A 12,984-nucleotide genomic window follows, 5' to 3' on the forward strand; every position below is an offset into this window, starting at 1 on the left:
GTCTCTTGGCGCAGTCAGTGACTCAGGTCGTTCGGTGAACTGAGAACGTTTCGGCTTTGATCGACAGTGATAGACTATCCAACCGTAGCTGACGTTTCGGACGCGATGGTTGCCATGATTCCCTGTACGGACATTCTTGTGCGTACTATCTACAGATTTTAACGAAATGTTCAAAAATCTCGCCCCATAAGTATTTTAAGGAAATACAAATTAAAAAGAAAAATTGACATTTTCACTAAAAAACAACTTTGCCTTCTACATTCAAAGAGATATTCCCTTATACGTAAATCAATGTTATTTAGTCGCGTCCGACTCGTGCACTAATGTTTGATGTTTGGTACGACTTCAGAAAAAACACTTTATTATTCTCGTTTTCACACACCCTAATTACTTAGATTTGTTTATCGATCATAATGCAGATCAACAAAGAGTACGTAAGCTGATCTGAACACGTTTTGCCGATGTAAACAACTCCCTAAACTGTGACGTCACAGAAAAACATCACTACTGCGCGTGCGCTCCACTCATTCCTACCGCACGTCCTTCCTTATGTATAAATATCGGCAGTACGCGTACAACCCATTCATACAAACCGAATGCTCCAATACACAGTCGAAGCGAACCACGCTCGATACGGAGAATACTATATTACTTTTGCATATACAGACGACCCATCGGGTTCGTGTCACTAGTAGCCAATGCGTCCAGACACCGTGGATCTTATGTTTTTTGGCGGTGCCGAGGATCAGTGGGCCGATTTTTCTCTGGACAACATCGAAAGTAAGTGGTTTTTATAATTATTTATTTTCCAACAATTTAAAAGCGGTGTTGTTTATCAATAATAATAATTAAAAAAATATATAACTTTTTTTATTAATTGGGGCGCCCATTGTTGGCCCACCCACTTTCAGATTTAATACTTTGATAAAAGGAGACCAGATTCGTAATGTTTAATTTCTTTAACTTCAATTAACGCGCATCTTACATTTAATTATTGTGAGTAATCATAAATTGTTATGCGAAGCAAGTTCAATACCGGCACGATGATATTAAATATATGTCTTACATAAACGGTGTTGACAGATAAGTTTATCAATTTGTATTATATTGTTGAAAAATTCACTTTAAAATTTGTCCAAGTTCCGTACGGTCTCTGCCTCGGCAATTCAACTTCTGCCGATAACACAGCATCGATCACTTGTCCCGACACCGGGAGGCGTGGTCGAATACTCGCTCTGGTCTTCAGAGAGCGGCGCCCTATCTCTTCGGCGCCTTTGGTGTGGTCGCACATATTTTCGGTAAAGTGGCAGTTTGGTATGACAAATATTTGCCGTGATCACGTGCACCGATGTGCTTTAACAAATACGCAAGCATGTTGTAATGTCAGTGTTGTGAACTGTTATCATCAAGTCGAGCTGTTGACGCATGTGCGATATGCAAATACAGTATATGTTTTCCATTTCATGAAGCCTTCCACCCGTGTCCATAACACCGCATGCGATTGGGTCGCTTTATAACAACAAAGCCACTCTTACAATACCTCAGCCAACCAGAAGCCCGTTATCATTGTCCTCACCCGTTACGATAAATATGATAACATTTGCATCTGCTTAATTTTTAATAGCAAGTTGTGCGCTTGCGCATAGGCTCGCCCTTTCTCACGTTCAAGCCACTCATTTGCATATCCTGACAGTACGCGCCGATGATAGAACTGGTACAGAACAGGATACGAACGTCGCAGTTTTTTTTACTACGGTGAAACACATTGCATCAGTGTATAGCAGCATAGAAGTAACTATATTTCATCGCCAGTTGATCGCGGGGAATATTTTCTGTTGTTCCCCGAGTTTCACGCAGGCAACATGACTGCCGAGATTGACAAATCTACACCACCGAAGGAGACCCGCTCGGGTCAAGGTATTCACTCCATATGTACATTCATAATTTAAACTTGAGTTGCCGCGTTTTCTCTCCGTCGAACTTGCTACCTTGTTTCGGTTCTTTTGGAACTTAGTTACCTTACATGAGCAACGCGTTAGTTAGGTCTAACAGTGACTTGTTCGAATGCTGTTAAGTTCCCGGAGCGTAATGTGTACGGACATTAAAATGCGGTAGCACTTGACCGCTAGCTCTTAGACTTTAATGGAACACCATTGCGAGTATATAGCATATATGTATATTAATAATTACAGTTGCCATGGTTTTTTCCGCTCGTGTTCATGCGATTAACGCGAGTTTTAGATAATGTGAGACGTGTTCGTCACTGTTCACGTTACTAAAACTGTTGGCAAAGACTGCATATGAATTCGGTGGTGTTTTTTTCCTAGCTTGGTTAAGTTGGAACGAGTGGGACACGAGAGGGCGTATTCACAGTTGGCGCTGTGATTAAAAATGACTTGAGCGTACACGTAGAGGTTCGATCGTCGTACACCCGAATGTGCATGGGTATCTCGATTACGCACCGATTTTAAATTTATGAAAGTATGGAAACATACTTGAAGTTGTTTGGAAGTGAAACCTCTCTCCCGTAATTTGTCGTGTAGGGTTTCAATCAACGTTTTTGCTTCTTCGCTGATACTCCAAACAAAACAGCCCCGCCTTCTTTCCACTCGATGACAAAATGGCTGACCGTTGCGGACAGTGACCAATGACCACGTCGCTGCGGGTAATCACTGTTGAATGAAATGAGTATTATTAAACTGAAACCAACTCGTGATTATCTGATCTAAGCAAGTCGATACTCGTTACGTTGATTTGGAGCTTATCATTTATGTGTGACGTTGCTGTAAAAGTAGGGCATCGAACTTCCACTTATGACAATGGATAAAACCCAATCATGTATACCGTTGTTATTTATAAATTGATGTTGCTTGCGTTCTTACTAGCACGACGAAATGAATTAACGATACGGGTCCACGCGTATTACACTCCAAGTGTTTTGGGTGCAGCGTTTTATGCCCGGACCATGACCGTAGCACAGCACGAATAATTTAAATACCTCCGCATCGTGTTTTTTTAATGCAAATTACTGCCCCTCTCCCCTCAAGTCAATATGTCTTAATCCGCAGCGTGTTGAAGGTCGCTTTGTTATTTTATTCATGGTGTTTGTACATGTTACGTAATCGGACCCGTGAATTAAACCGTTAAAACACATAGTTCTCAGTGTTTTTTTTTTGTATATATATATATATATATATGTATATATTGCATCGTATACATAATACACTGAGCTTGATACAGAACTTGATAACCATTCAACCATACTTATTGTATAAATGCGCCGGTTCTATTAGTAATCCGGAGACATTGAATAATGAAACGATCTCTATGCAATGTAATTATCCAGATGCGTCGCGTTGATTGGACGGCCTTTGAATTTGACCGCTTACGTCACATGTAGCGGCTTTAGTCAGTAGTAGCGTACCCACCACAGAGGAAGGGAGGTTGCTTGGACGCTGGCTTTAGACCTGTATGTTGACGAAATTCAACGAAGCAATTACTGTATATTGGCCCATTTGATGCCCAATGACATAGTTCTGATTGTTTAATACATTTTGGACATTAAAATGGATTCAGCAAATTGGAACCAAGGTTAGTTGTATATCGGCAAAGTGATCATCATCGTCGCCAAAAGGCGGGTCGCGTTTGTTTACAAAGCTGTGTTTCTTATTGGAGCTCTTGAAAACGCTCCCCAAATGAATGAATTTGGTTTACACCGCCTTCTGATCCAACGCGGAATTGTCAAAGTTGTTGTGATCGTTTTTATAAACCACCGTCTTATATGTTAGAGTAGCTAACACATTTTTGTGGAATGGGGCCATTTTTTTAAGGAGGGTGATTCTCAGTCCCCGGGAAACTGTGAAGGACTGTTACGTAACCAATTAACACCCAAGCCAAGTATAAGAATGCATGCCTCTTAACACATTTACTACTAACTGGGATCAGCTTTTTACGTTTCATATCTTCGTCATTTCAAGTCTGTTCTGTAATATGTATCCGTGTTGTATTATTATACAGTTTCAGTATGGCGACGTGGCCGAATGAATCCTTGAGTCCGGACACATACCGTGTATATGTGGCAACCCGCGAGTCACAATAGAGAATAGCTGGCGGTGATTAACAGTAGAGTATCTTTTATATATAGGGCTTCCGGCATTCACCTTCAATCGTTACTAATTATGGCTTTCCTTCTCTCTCTCTCTCTTTTATAGCACCCACCCTCAAAATGGACTTCGCGTTTGAAAATGAGGAGCTGAAAGTGGCGTTTGATGATATGTGTCCGGTGTGTGGTGACAAAGTCTCCGGCTATCACTACGGACTCTTGACCTGTGAAAGCTGCAAGGGTTTTTTTAAACGGACAGTGCAAAATAAGAAAGTATATACATGTATTGAGAACCGCAACTGCGTTATTGACAAAACACAGAGGAAGAGGTGTCCATATTGCAGGTTCCAAAAGTGTCTCAAAGTCGGCATGAAGTTGGAAGGTGAGGCTTGTTAATAACTGAATTAAAATTAGTATTTAACGAGTATGTAAAAAGAACACCCGCCACCTACTAGTATTTCTAAAATTAACAAATATTTTTATGTTTTCCGTTCTCAGCCGTTCGACCTGACAGAATGAGAGGTGGACGAAACAAGTTCGGGCCAATGTATAAACGTGACAGAGCTATGAAACAACAGCAACGTAACCGTGTTATGGTATCTACCCGGCCACTCAATGTTCCAGGCAACCCCGAAATCTCAAACGCAATCCGAAACATCCAAGCCGCAGCTGCAGCTAAAAACTGCACGCAGTCATCGGTAGCTCCCCAGCCAGCTATGGTTATCCGCGACCCACTTAACACACCAAAACCTACCTTATCCGACATCCCAAGACCGGTGGCTTCGATACCTGTATCGTACGGTTATGATGTTACGGGCGGAGTGAGCCAACTTATGGGATCAATGTCTGGCCCACTGATGAGCGAGCCCAAATCAACGTACAGCGCAGCCGTACCAAATCCGATCAAGGTAGAACCAGACCAGACACCCAGGCTCATTACAGAAATGGTCCGATCCGAACCCGATTACAAGCAACTTCAGGCCAAGATCAGGACGTGTCTTCAAAGTCAAATGGAGATGAACGGACCGACGGATTATTTCGGAATGGCCTGCAAGTTGGCTGACCAGACGTTGTTTGCATTCGTTGATTGGGCGCGGAATAGCATGTTCTTCAAAGACCTCAAGGTAAGGCAAAAACCCATTTTACTTCGACCCTAATTTTAATAAAATAGAGTTTGAAAAAATGTATGCTCTATGAACCGAAACGAGGTTTAACTTCAAGGTTCAATGTACTGAAAAGTATTTGCTCTGGTGTTAACCGTTATCGCTTCTACGTCAAGGTCAGAGTAATAATACCGTATTCCTTTCATCGTGTAACAAAACAGTTTATAATGAATAATTGGTAAACACTGACCGACCTATGCATTTATTATTCGTTCATAGGTTGAGGACCAAATGAAACTCTTACAAAATGCTTGGAGTGAGCTATTGGTGATAGACCAGTGTTACCGCCAAGTTGAATCCAATGTGGAAGAAATGATACTCGTAACCGGGGAAGTATTGGACGTGGCCAAGCTTCGGATGTATGGGCTGGGAGATATCGTCGATCGCATGACAGAGATCATCAAGAGAATGAAAGAGTTGAAAATGGACAGGAAAGAATTTATGTGCCTCAAGTTTTTGCTTCTGTTAAACCCCGGTAAGTGGAGATTGAGATTACATCTCAATTTTTCCACCAGGCGAACGCATACATGTAAAGAAAAATGAATTCGACCATCATTTGAAAATTTCAATACGGACAAATTGAAGACATGCGCAGTTAGGCGAGTTTGCCAAGTCCGTGTTAGGCGAAATGACATTATGAGAACCAGTCAGTTTGGCGTAGTGTAAATCAGTGTTTTCACACGACTCACGTCAGGGTTTACAATTAAAGCAAACGCGCGGTTTATAGCGGCGCAGCTGCGGTATTTAGCTAAGAGAATAGTGTTTATAATTTGAAGACAAAGGGCAACCTTGGAATGACGGAATAAAATACCCCGATGTCTGTTTATGTAACGGAAGTTTTGGAGTGGGGACAAACCCTCTGTTTTCAGCTTCACTGAACTAACATGTTTTTTTTTTTATGTTTTTTTTTTTTCATCAGATGTGCCGGGTCTCCAAGACAACCACGCAATTCGTCAGTTTCAGGAACAAATACACGCCGCTCTCCTGGATTACACCATGTCCAATTACCCTGAAGTCACGGAGAAATTCGGCCAGTTGTTGCTAAGGTTACCGGAAATTCGCCAAATAAGCCTTCAAGGGGAAGAATATCTTTACTATAAGCATCTCAGTGGGGAAGTGCCGTACAACAGTTTACTCATGGAAATGCTACACAGTAAGCGAAAATGACTGTAAAATTGAGAAAGACTTTATGTTGGACTTGCACTTTAAGTGCGGACCCTCTATGATTCAACAAAAGGGACAATGAACCCATCTCTTGTGGGCTTCCGAGCCGAGATGTTTACGCAGGTTTCTGTACCTTGACGGTGATACAAGATTATGCAGGTGATAAGATATAAAACTTGAGGCCAGTAAGTCTGTCTGGTTAAACTTCCCCCACCATACGAAGAAATAAGGACGAATTCGATGGAATTGAACACCCCAACTCTACGGTTGTTAGTTCTGTGTGCGTGCCACCAATAGCGTTGGCTTTCAAATCGTTTTTTTGTGGGACATTAATTTTCCCACACCAAACATTGTTTCCAAATACGCAACTTTTCCATCATCACAGGACAGCCAGAGCTGACACATTTTAATATTCAAAATGATTCTGTTAGGTATTACTAATTATTTGGCTTCTATCATTTTTATAGGCAGGTGTTCAACAGTTTAAATGGTAATTTTTAGACTTTTTTTTGCAATTTTAATCCCTGGCTAAGTACCTGGCAGTATTTATATTTTTAAATGAAGATGTCGAACTCAAATTAATTTTAGCTTTTTTCTGCAATGATTTTAAAATTAAAAATGAATACAGGGACAGTTTTAACGGTTTGAATGAATGACCAAAACGTCCCCATCCTATTGCTTGCTTGCTTCCTTGCTTGAGTAGTGTTTAGTCTTTGATTCGAAATGTATCAGTTAGTGAAATCGTTTTTCTGAGAAATGTGTTGTCATGGTTGTACATTGTTTAAACGTCTGGCCAGAACAGTCTCGTCACTTTTTACAATTGATGAACAACAGCCGTGTTTTTTAAAGTCAAAATGGCTGCGGTTAGCACTGCGCAGTCGTGTGTGCGCATTACGTCATACTTTTTACTATAACGACGACGACACACGTAATGCTCACAGATATCTAGTATGTGAGAGTACATAACTACAATTCATAGTTTGGGATTTTAAACGAGAGAAAAGTTTCATAATTAGTATATGAAATTCAAAACTTGGCGTCGTTTGTATATAAATATATATATATATATCTTCTTATTCGACTGATAGCTGCTCTGTTTTCTCCAGTCAAATGCAATTTTTATATTAAATATAAACAAATATGAAACACTCAAAATTCGGATGTTTTTTTTTTTTTTACAAAATGAGGGTAATTCTCCCAAAAGTCGCACATTAATAAGTCTTCGCTTCATCGCTGTACATTGAATGCTTGCAAGTAATTGGCGCGCTTTTGTAAATTTCGCTAAGTCGCTAATAACGGGACTCCAGAGCAGCTATCAGGCCGTTGTTTTCAACGAACTCAGTGACTTTTTTTACAGAATTTACTGGTGTCACGAACGCCCACTATACGAGCATACCTCAGATCTCACTGTTTGTTGTCAGTGCTTGGCACATTTCTATTGGGTGACTTAATTCAACTCTATGTACATTTGTTTCTGCAGAGCCGGGTCATCATGACCGGACTAATAAAATACGTCAAACATTTAAAATACGCGTGTGTTGCGTTGTCTCTTACAATGGATGTGTACTAGTACCCCATACTCTTACTTTCTCTTACATACTCTTACGTTTGTGAATACATGTCTACCGCAACGAATAACCTTTTCAATTTTTCAATTGGTTGCATTTTGATATGCTCTGTCCTAATTAACCGAATACACAACAAAACTCAAAATAATCTATCTGCATTGTCTGTTCGTCACGCTCTTTGCGTAGGCCAATCAAAACAGAGTATCTCAGCACGGGAACCCTTTCAAAATAGTAGTACGTATGCCTGAACTAGAAAGTGTATACGTTTCGGCCATTTTCTAAAATGGCGCCCGTTACGTGTTATGCAAATTAGATCCGATGACGTGCTAGTGAAAATGAATAAAGACACTAAAATTTTAGGATATTATTTAGGAACGAACTATGTGTTGGGAAAGTGTTGTGTTCGTATTATAATCTACAGTCCTATTCACGTTACCATAGCAACAACTCTCCTCCGTATAGATAAAGCATTTTATTACAGCGCCGTAAGGAATATTCTGCTTGTGATAATATTTTGAGATATTATTCCAGAATAATGAATGAAATTATCTAACAATACAAATGCATGCAGTGGAATTACGTATGTCCGGTTTGAAACGGATTTACCAATATCAAGATTAACACTCGATCGTTAGAGTGCAGGGTATTGTCGGAGCGGCTTGAATGAGTTTTCGTGGTACGATGGCCTGCGCCTGTATATAAATAGTGTTAATTTCAAAGCGATTCCGTGGGTGGGCTTTTCATATGCAAATACTGTACTAGATGCATACCGAGCGAAGTTTAATTTGTATGCTAATTAGATATACCGAGAACAATTACCCTTAATGGAATTGCTTTTTGGCCACCTTCAAATTCCAACAGCTTTCTGTCGGATTTCTTTTACCGGTGCGCGTTTGTTTTCATCAATACGGCACACATAAGCTCCTGGTCACATCCGGATATCGCGAAGAGCTGGAACAAATGGCCGTAATCATTTTGGCACACGGCCGTTGGACGTAGTGTTGTGTGTGTCACAGCCAACATTTCTGGGGAGAAAGTGGAAGGTACTATCGAACAAATAGTACTATCGGACAATTTGAAATGACCTTATGTGAGCTAACAAATGCCGGCACGCAGAACCTTCAGTTCGGCAGTCTTCTTCCCACCATTGTGTAAGAACAGGAGCTACTATACCGTTTCTGTCAGAAAAAAACAACGATATGATATCAGTTTTATCCCTGTGGTTTTATGGGGCACGTTGAGAGGGCGGGGCGAGCCTGTTGTTGTAGATGAGTCAGCGTATTTTCGCAAGAGGAGTAGTCTAAATTCAAAGCCCCTTTCTGAATAAATACTTGGGACACTGCGCGGGGGTTTCTGGGACATTCTCTGGGCAACACCGGGACAGACAATGGCATAGATATTTGCCCATGGTACTGGGGCACCAATATAAGAGGTTGGAACTCGTAAGCAGTAATAATGTCACATAATAACAATATTTATATATAGCAGCAATAATACAACCTATGAGCAATAATGCCACATAGCATTAATAATGCCACATAGCAACAATAATACCACTTACGAGCAATAATGTCACAGAGCAATAATAATGTCACATATTAGCAACAATAATGTCATATAGCAGCAATAATGCCACCTACGAGTAATTATGTCACATAACAACAATAATGTCATATAGCAGCAATGTTGTTACATAATAACAATGTCACATAGCAGAAATACATAGCAGAAATAATGTTACGTAGCAGTAATAATATGACAAATCTGCAAAAATTTCACATAACAGCAACACTGTCACATAGCAGCAATAGTGGTACACAACATCAACACTGCCACAGAATACAATAACAGAAATAATACCACATACGAGCATTACTGTCATATGGCAACAATGAGAATACATAGCATCAATAATGCCACCTTCGAACAATATTGCCATATATCAGCAATAATGGCAGAAATAAAGCCACATACAACAACAATAAAGAATTGAACAGCATTCATGTGCCACGACGATTATGTCAAAATATTTAGTTACAACTAAAGAATTGACTAGCATTCATGTGCCACGGTAATTATGTCAAAATATTTAGTTACAACTAAAGAATTGACTAGCATTTATGTGCCACGGTAATTATGTCAAAATATTTAGTTACAACTAAAGAATTGACTAGCATTCATGTGCCACGGTAATTATGTCAAAATATTTAGTTACAACTAAAGAATTGACTAGCATTCATGTGCCACGGTAATTATGTCAAAATATTTAGTTACAACTAAAGAATTGACCAGCGTTTATGTGCCACGGTAATTATGTCAAAATATTTAGTTACAACTAAAGAATTGACCAGTATTCATGTTTTACGTAATTATGTCAAAATATTTAGTTACAACTAAAGAATTGACTAGCATTTATGTGCCACGGTAATTATGTCAAAATATTTAGTTACAACTAAAGAATTGACTAGCATTTATGTGCCACGGTAATTATGTCAAAATATTTAGTTACAACTAAAGAATTGACTAGCATTTATGTGCCACGGTAATTATGTCAAAATATTTAGTTACAACTAAAGAATTGACCAGTATTTATGTGCCACGTAATTATGTCAAAATATTTAGTTACAACTAAAGAATTGACCAGTATTCATGTGCCACGGTAATTATGTCAAAATATTTAGTTACAACTAAAGAATTGACCAGCATTTATGTGCCACGGTAATTATGTCAAAATATTTAGTTACAACTAAAGAATTGACCAGTATTCATGTTCCACGTAATTATGTCAAAATATTTAGTTACAACTAAAGAATTGACCAGTATTCATGTGCCACGGTAATTATGTCAAAATATTTAGTTACAACTAAAGAATTGACCAGTATTTATGTGCCACGTAATTATGTCAAAATATTTAGTTACAACTAAAGAATTGACCGGCATTTATGTGCCACGTAATTATGTCAAAATATTTAGTTACAACTAAAGAATTGACCAGCATTTATGTGCCACGTAATTATGTCAAAATATTTAGTTACAACTAAAGAATTGACCAGCATTTATGTGCCACGTAATTATGTCAAAATATTTAGTTACAACTAAAGAATTGACCAGCATTTATGTGCCACGTAATTATGTCAAAATATTTAGTTACAACTAAAGAATTGACCAGCATTTATGTGCCACGGTAATTGTGTCAAAATATTTAGTTACAACTAAAGAATTGAACAGCATTTATGTGCCACGTAATTATGTCAAAATATTTAGTTACAACTAAAGAATTGACCAGCATTTATGTGCCACGTAATTATGTCAAAATATTTAGTTACAACTAAAGAATTGACCAGCATTTATGTGCCACGGTAATTATGTCAAAATATTTAGTTACAACTAAAGAATTGACCAGTATTTATGTGCCACGTAATTAAGTCAAAATATTTAGTTACAACTAAAGAATTGACCAGTATTTATGTGCCACGTAATTATGTCAAAATATTTAGTTACAACTAAAGAATTGACCAGTATTTATGTGCCACGTAATTATGCCAAAATATTTAGTTACAACTAAAGAATTGGCCAGCATTTATGTGCCACGGTAATTATGTCAAAATATTTAGTTACAACTAAAGAATTGACCAGCATTTATGTGCCACGTAATTATGTCAAAATATTTAGTTACAACTAAAGAATTGACCAGCATTTATGTGCCACGGTAATTATGTCAAAATATTTAGTTACAACTAAAGAATTGACCAGCATTTATGTGCCACGGTAATTATGTCAAAATATTTAGTTACAACTAAAGAATTGACCAGCATTTATGTGCCACGGTAATTATGTCAAAATATTTAGTTACAACTAAAGAATTGACCAGCATTTATGTGCCACGTAATTATGTCAACATATTTAGTTACAACTAAAGAATTGACCAGCATTTATGTGCCAAGGTAATTATGTCAAAATATTTAGTTACAACTAAAGAATTGACCAGCATTTATGTGCCACGGTAATTATGTCAAAATATTTAGTTACAACTAAAGAATTGACCAGTATTTATGTGCCACGTAATTATGTCAAAATATTTAGTTACAACTAAAGAATTGACCAGCATTTATGTGCCACGGTAATTATGTCAAAATATTTAGTTACAACTAAAGATTTTTTTTCGTAATTATCAAGCTGTGTTTGTTTGATTGATTGAATGAATTTACTTGACACACAATACAGTATATTCCCGGATTCTCTCGTGGGTCTTTTGTTTGGGAAGATTAGCGTATATCCACACCTGTCGACAAAGGTTGCTTTGGGTATATTGGTCTATATTACCACACCGATAACGTTATTTTCTCGAATAACAAACCAGTTACATGACGACTCCTTATCAACATCGAATGATAGCTATTTTAGGACAATTTATGCTATAAAGTCACCTCTACAAATTATTTGATTAATGTTTAACAAGGTCACATTTCCCCATGATAAGTTACGTCATTAATATAGTGCACACGCTCTTCTGGCAATTACTGGGCGGAGGGTTTTACCGGCTGGAGGGAGAAAATCGCTGCCCAGTAAGAGTTCCGTAAACGGCGCATGTGCAGTGCCGACCTTGTCGCACGTTCTGAATCCTCGGGAAAAAAAACACTGCTTCATCAGTAATTTGCCCTCATAATTTCACGTTCAGGACATACAATATTACAATATGCGGAGTGTGTAGGTAGCAACTTCCTTTAGCCTCAACCCAGAAATTGAAGCCATTTCAACAGATTACCATGACACGTTTCATATACATCTTCAATATTCCTTTAACAGATCTCCTAAACGGGCAACTTTTGCTTGTGTTGAATAAAAACTTAATTTAATATTAGTTTGCAGTGTACATTTTGTTTCAGGAGGAAATAGGGCAAATGGAGCTGACGTAATCAACCCACATGTTTCATATGTGAAGTTATGTGTGGATATATATCGTGCGCCTGGTGAGAGTCAGCCGGAG

At 38.5% G+C, this 12,984-nt stretch overlaps 1 protein-coding gene across 3 annotated transcripts; it reads left to right on the plus strand.

Moving 5' to 3' along the window:
- The first annotated feature begins 567 nt into the window (after positions 1-567).
- On the plus strand, positions 568-7,957 carry FTZ-F1 (FTZ-F1-related protein). 3 transcript variants are annotated; one of them, XM_006813175.3, is made up of 5 exons: positions 568-780; positions 4,212-4,484; positions 4,601-5,226; positions 5,485-5,740; positions 6,185-7,957. In XM_006813175.3, exons 1-5 carry the CDS (start codon positions 699-701, stop codon positions 6,430-6,432), a joined length of 1,485 nt encoding a protein of 494 aa, XP_006813238.1. In that variant the 5' UTR covers positions 568-698; the 3' UTR covers positions 6,433-7,957.
- The last annotated feature ends 5,027 nt before the right edge of the window (positions 7,958-12,984 follow it).

Source organism: Saccoglossus kowalevskii, chromosome 17, assembly GCF_978046115.1.
Source record: "Saccoglossus kowalevskii chromosome 17, keSacKowa6.1, whole genome shotgun sequence".
In the NCBI taxonomy this organism is placed as follows: Eukaryota; Metazoa; Hemichordata; class Enteropneusta; family Harrimaniidae; genus Saccoglossus; species Saccoglossus kowalevskii.

What these genes read in the sequence shown, in the direction of transcription:
- FTZ-F1 (XM_006813175.3), top strand. Translation starts at nt 699, where the DNA reads ATGCGTCCAGACACCGTGGATCTTATGTTTTTTGGCGGTGCCGAGGAT. An exon ending in TTCTCTGGACAACATCGAAA is followed by an intron (nt 781 to 4,211) that starts GTAAGTGGTTTT and finishes TCTCTTTTATAG; the next exon opens with CACCCACCCTCAAAATGGAC. An exon ending in AGTCGGCATGAAGTTGGAAG is followed by an intron (nt 4,485 to 4,600) that starts GTGAGGCTTGTT and finishes TTCCGTTCTCAG; the next exon opens with CCGTTCGACCTGACAGAATG.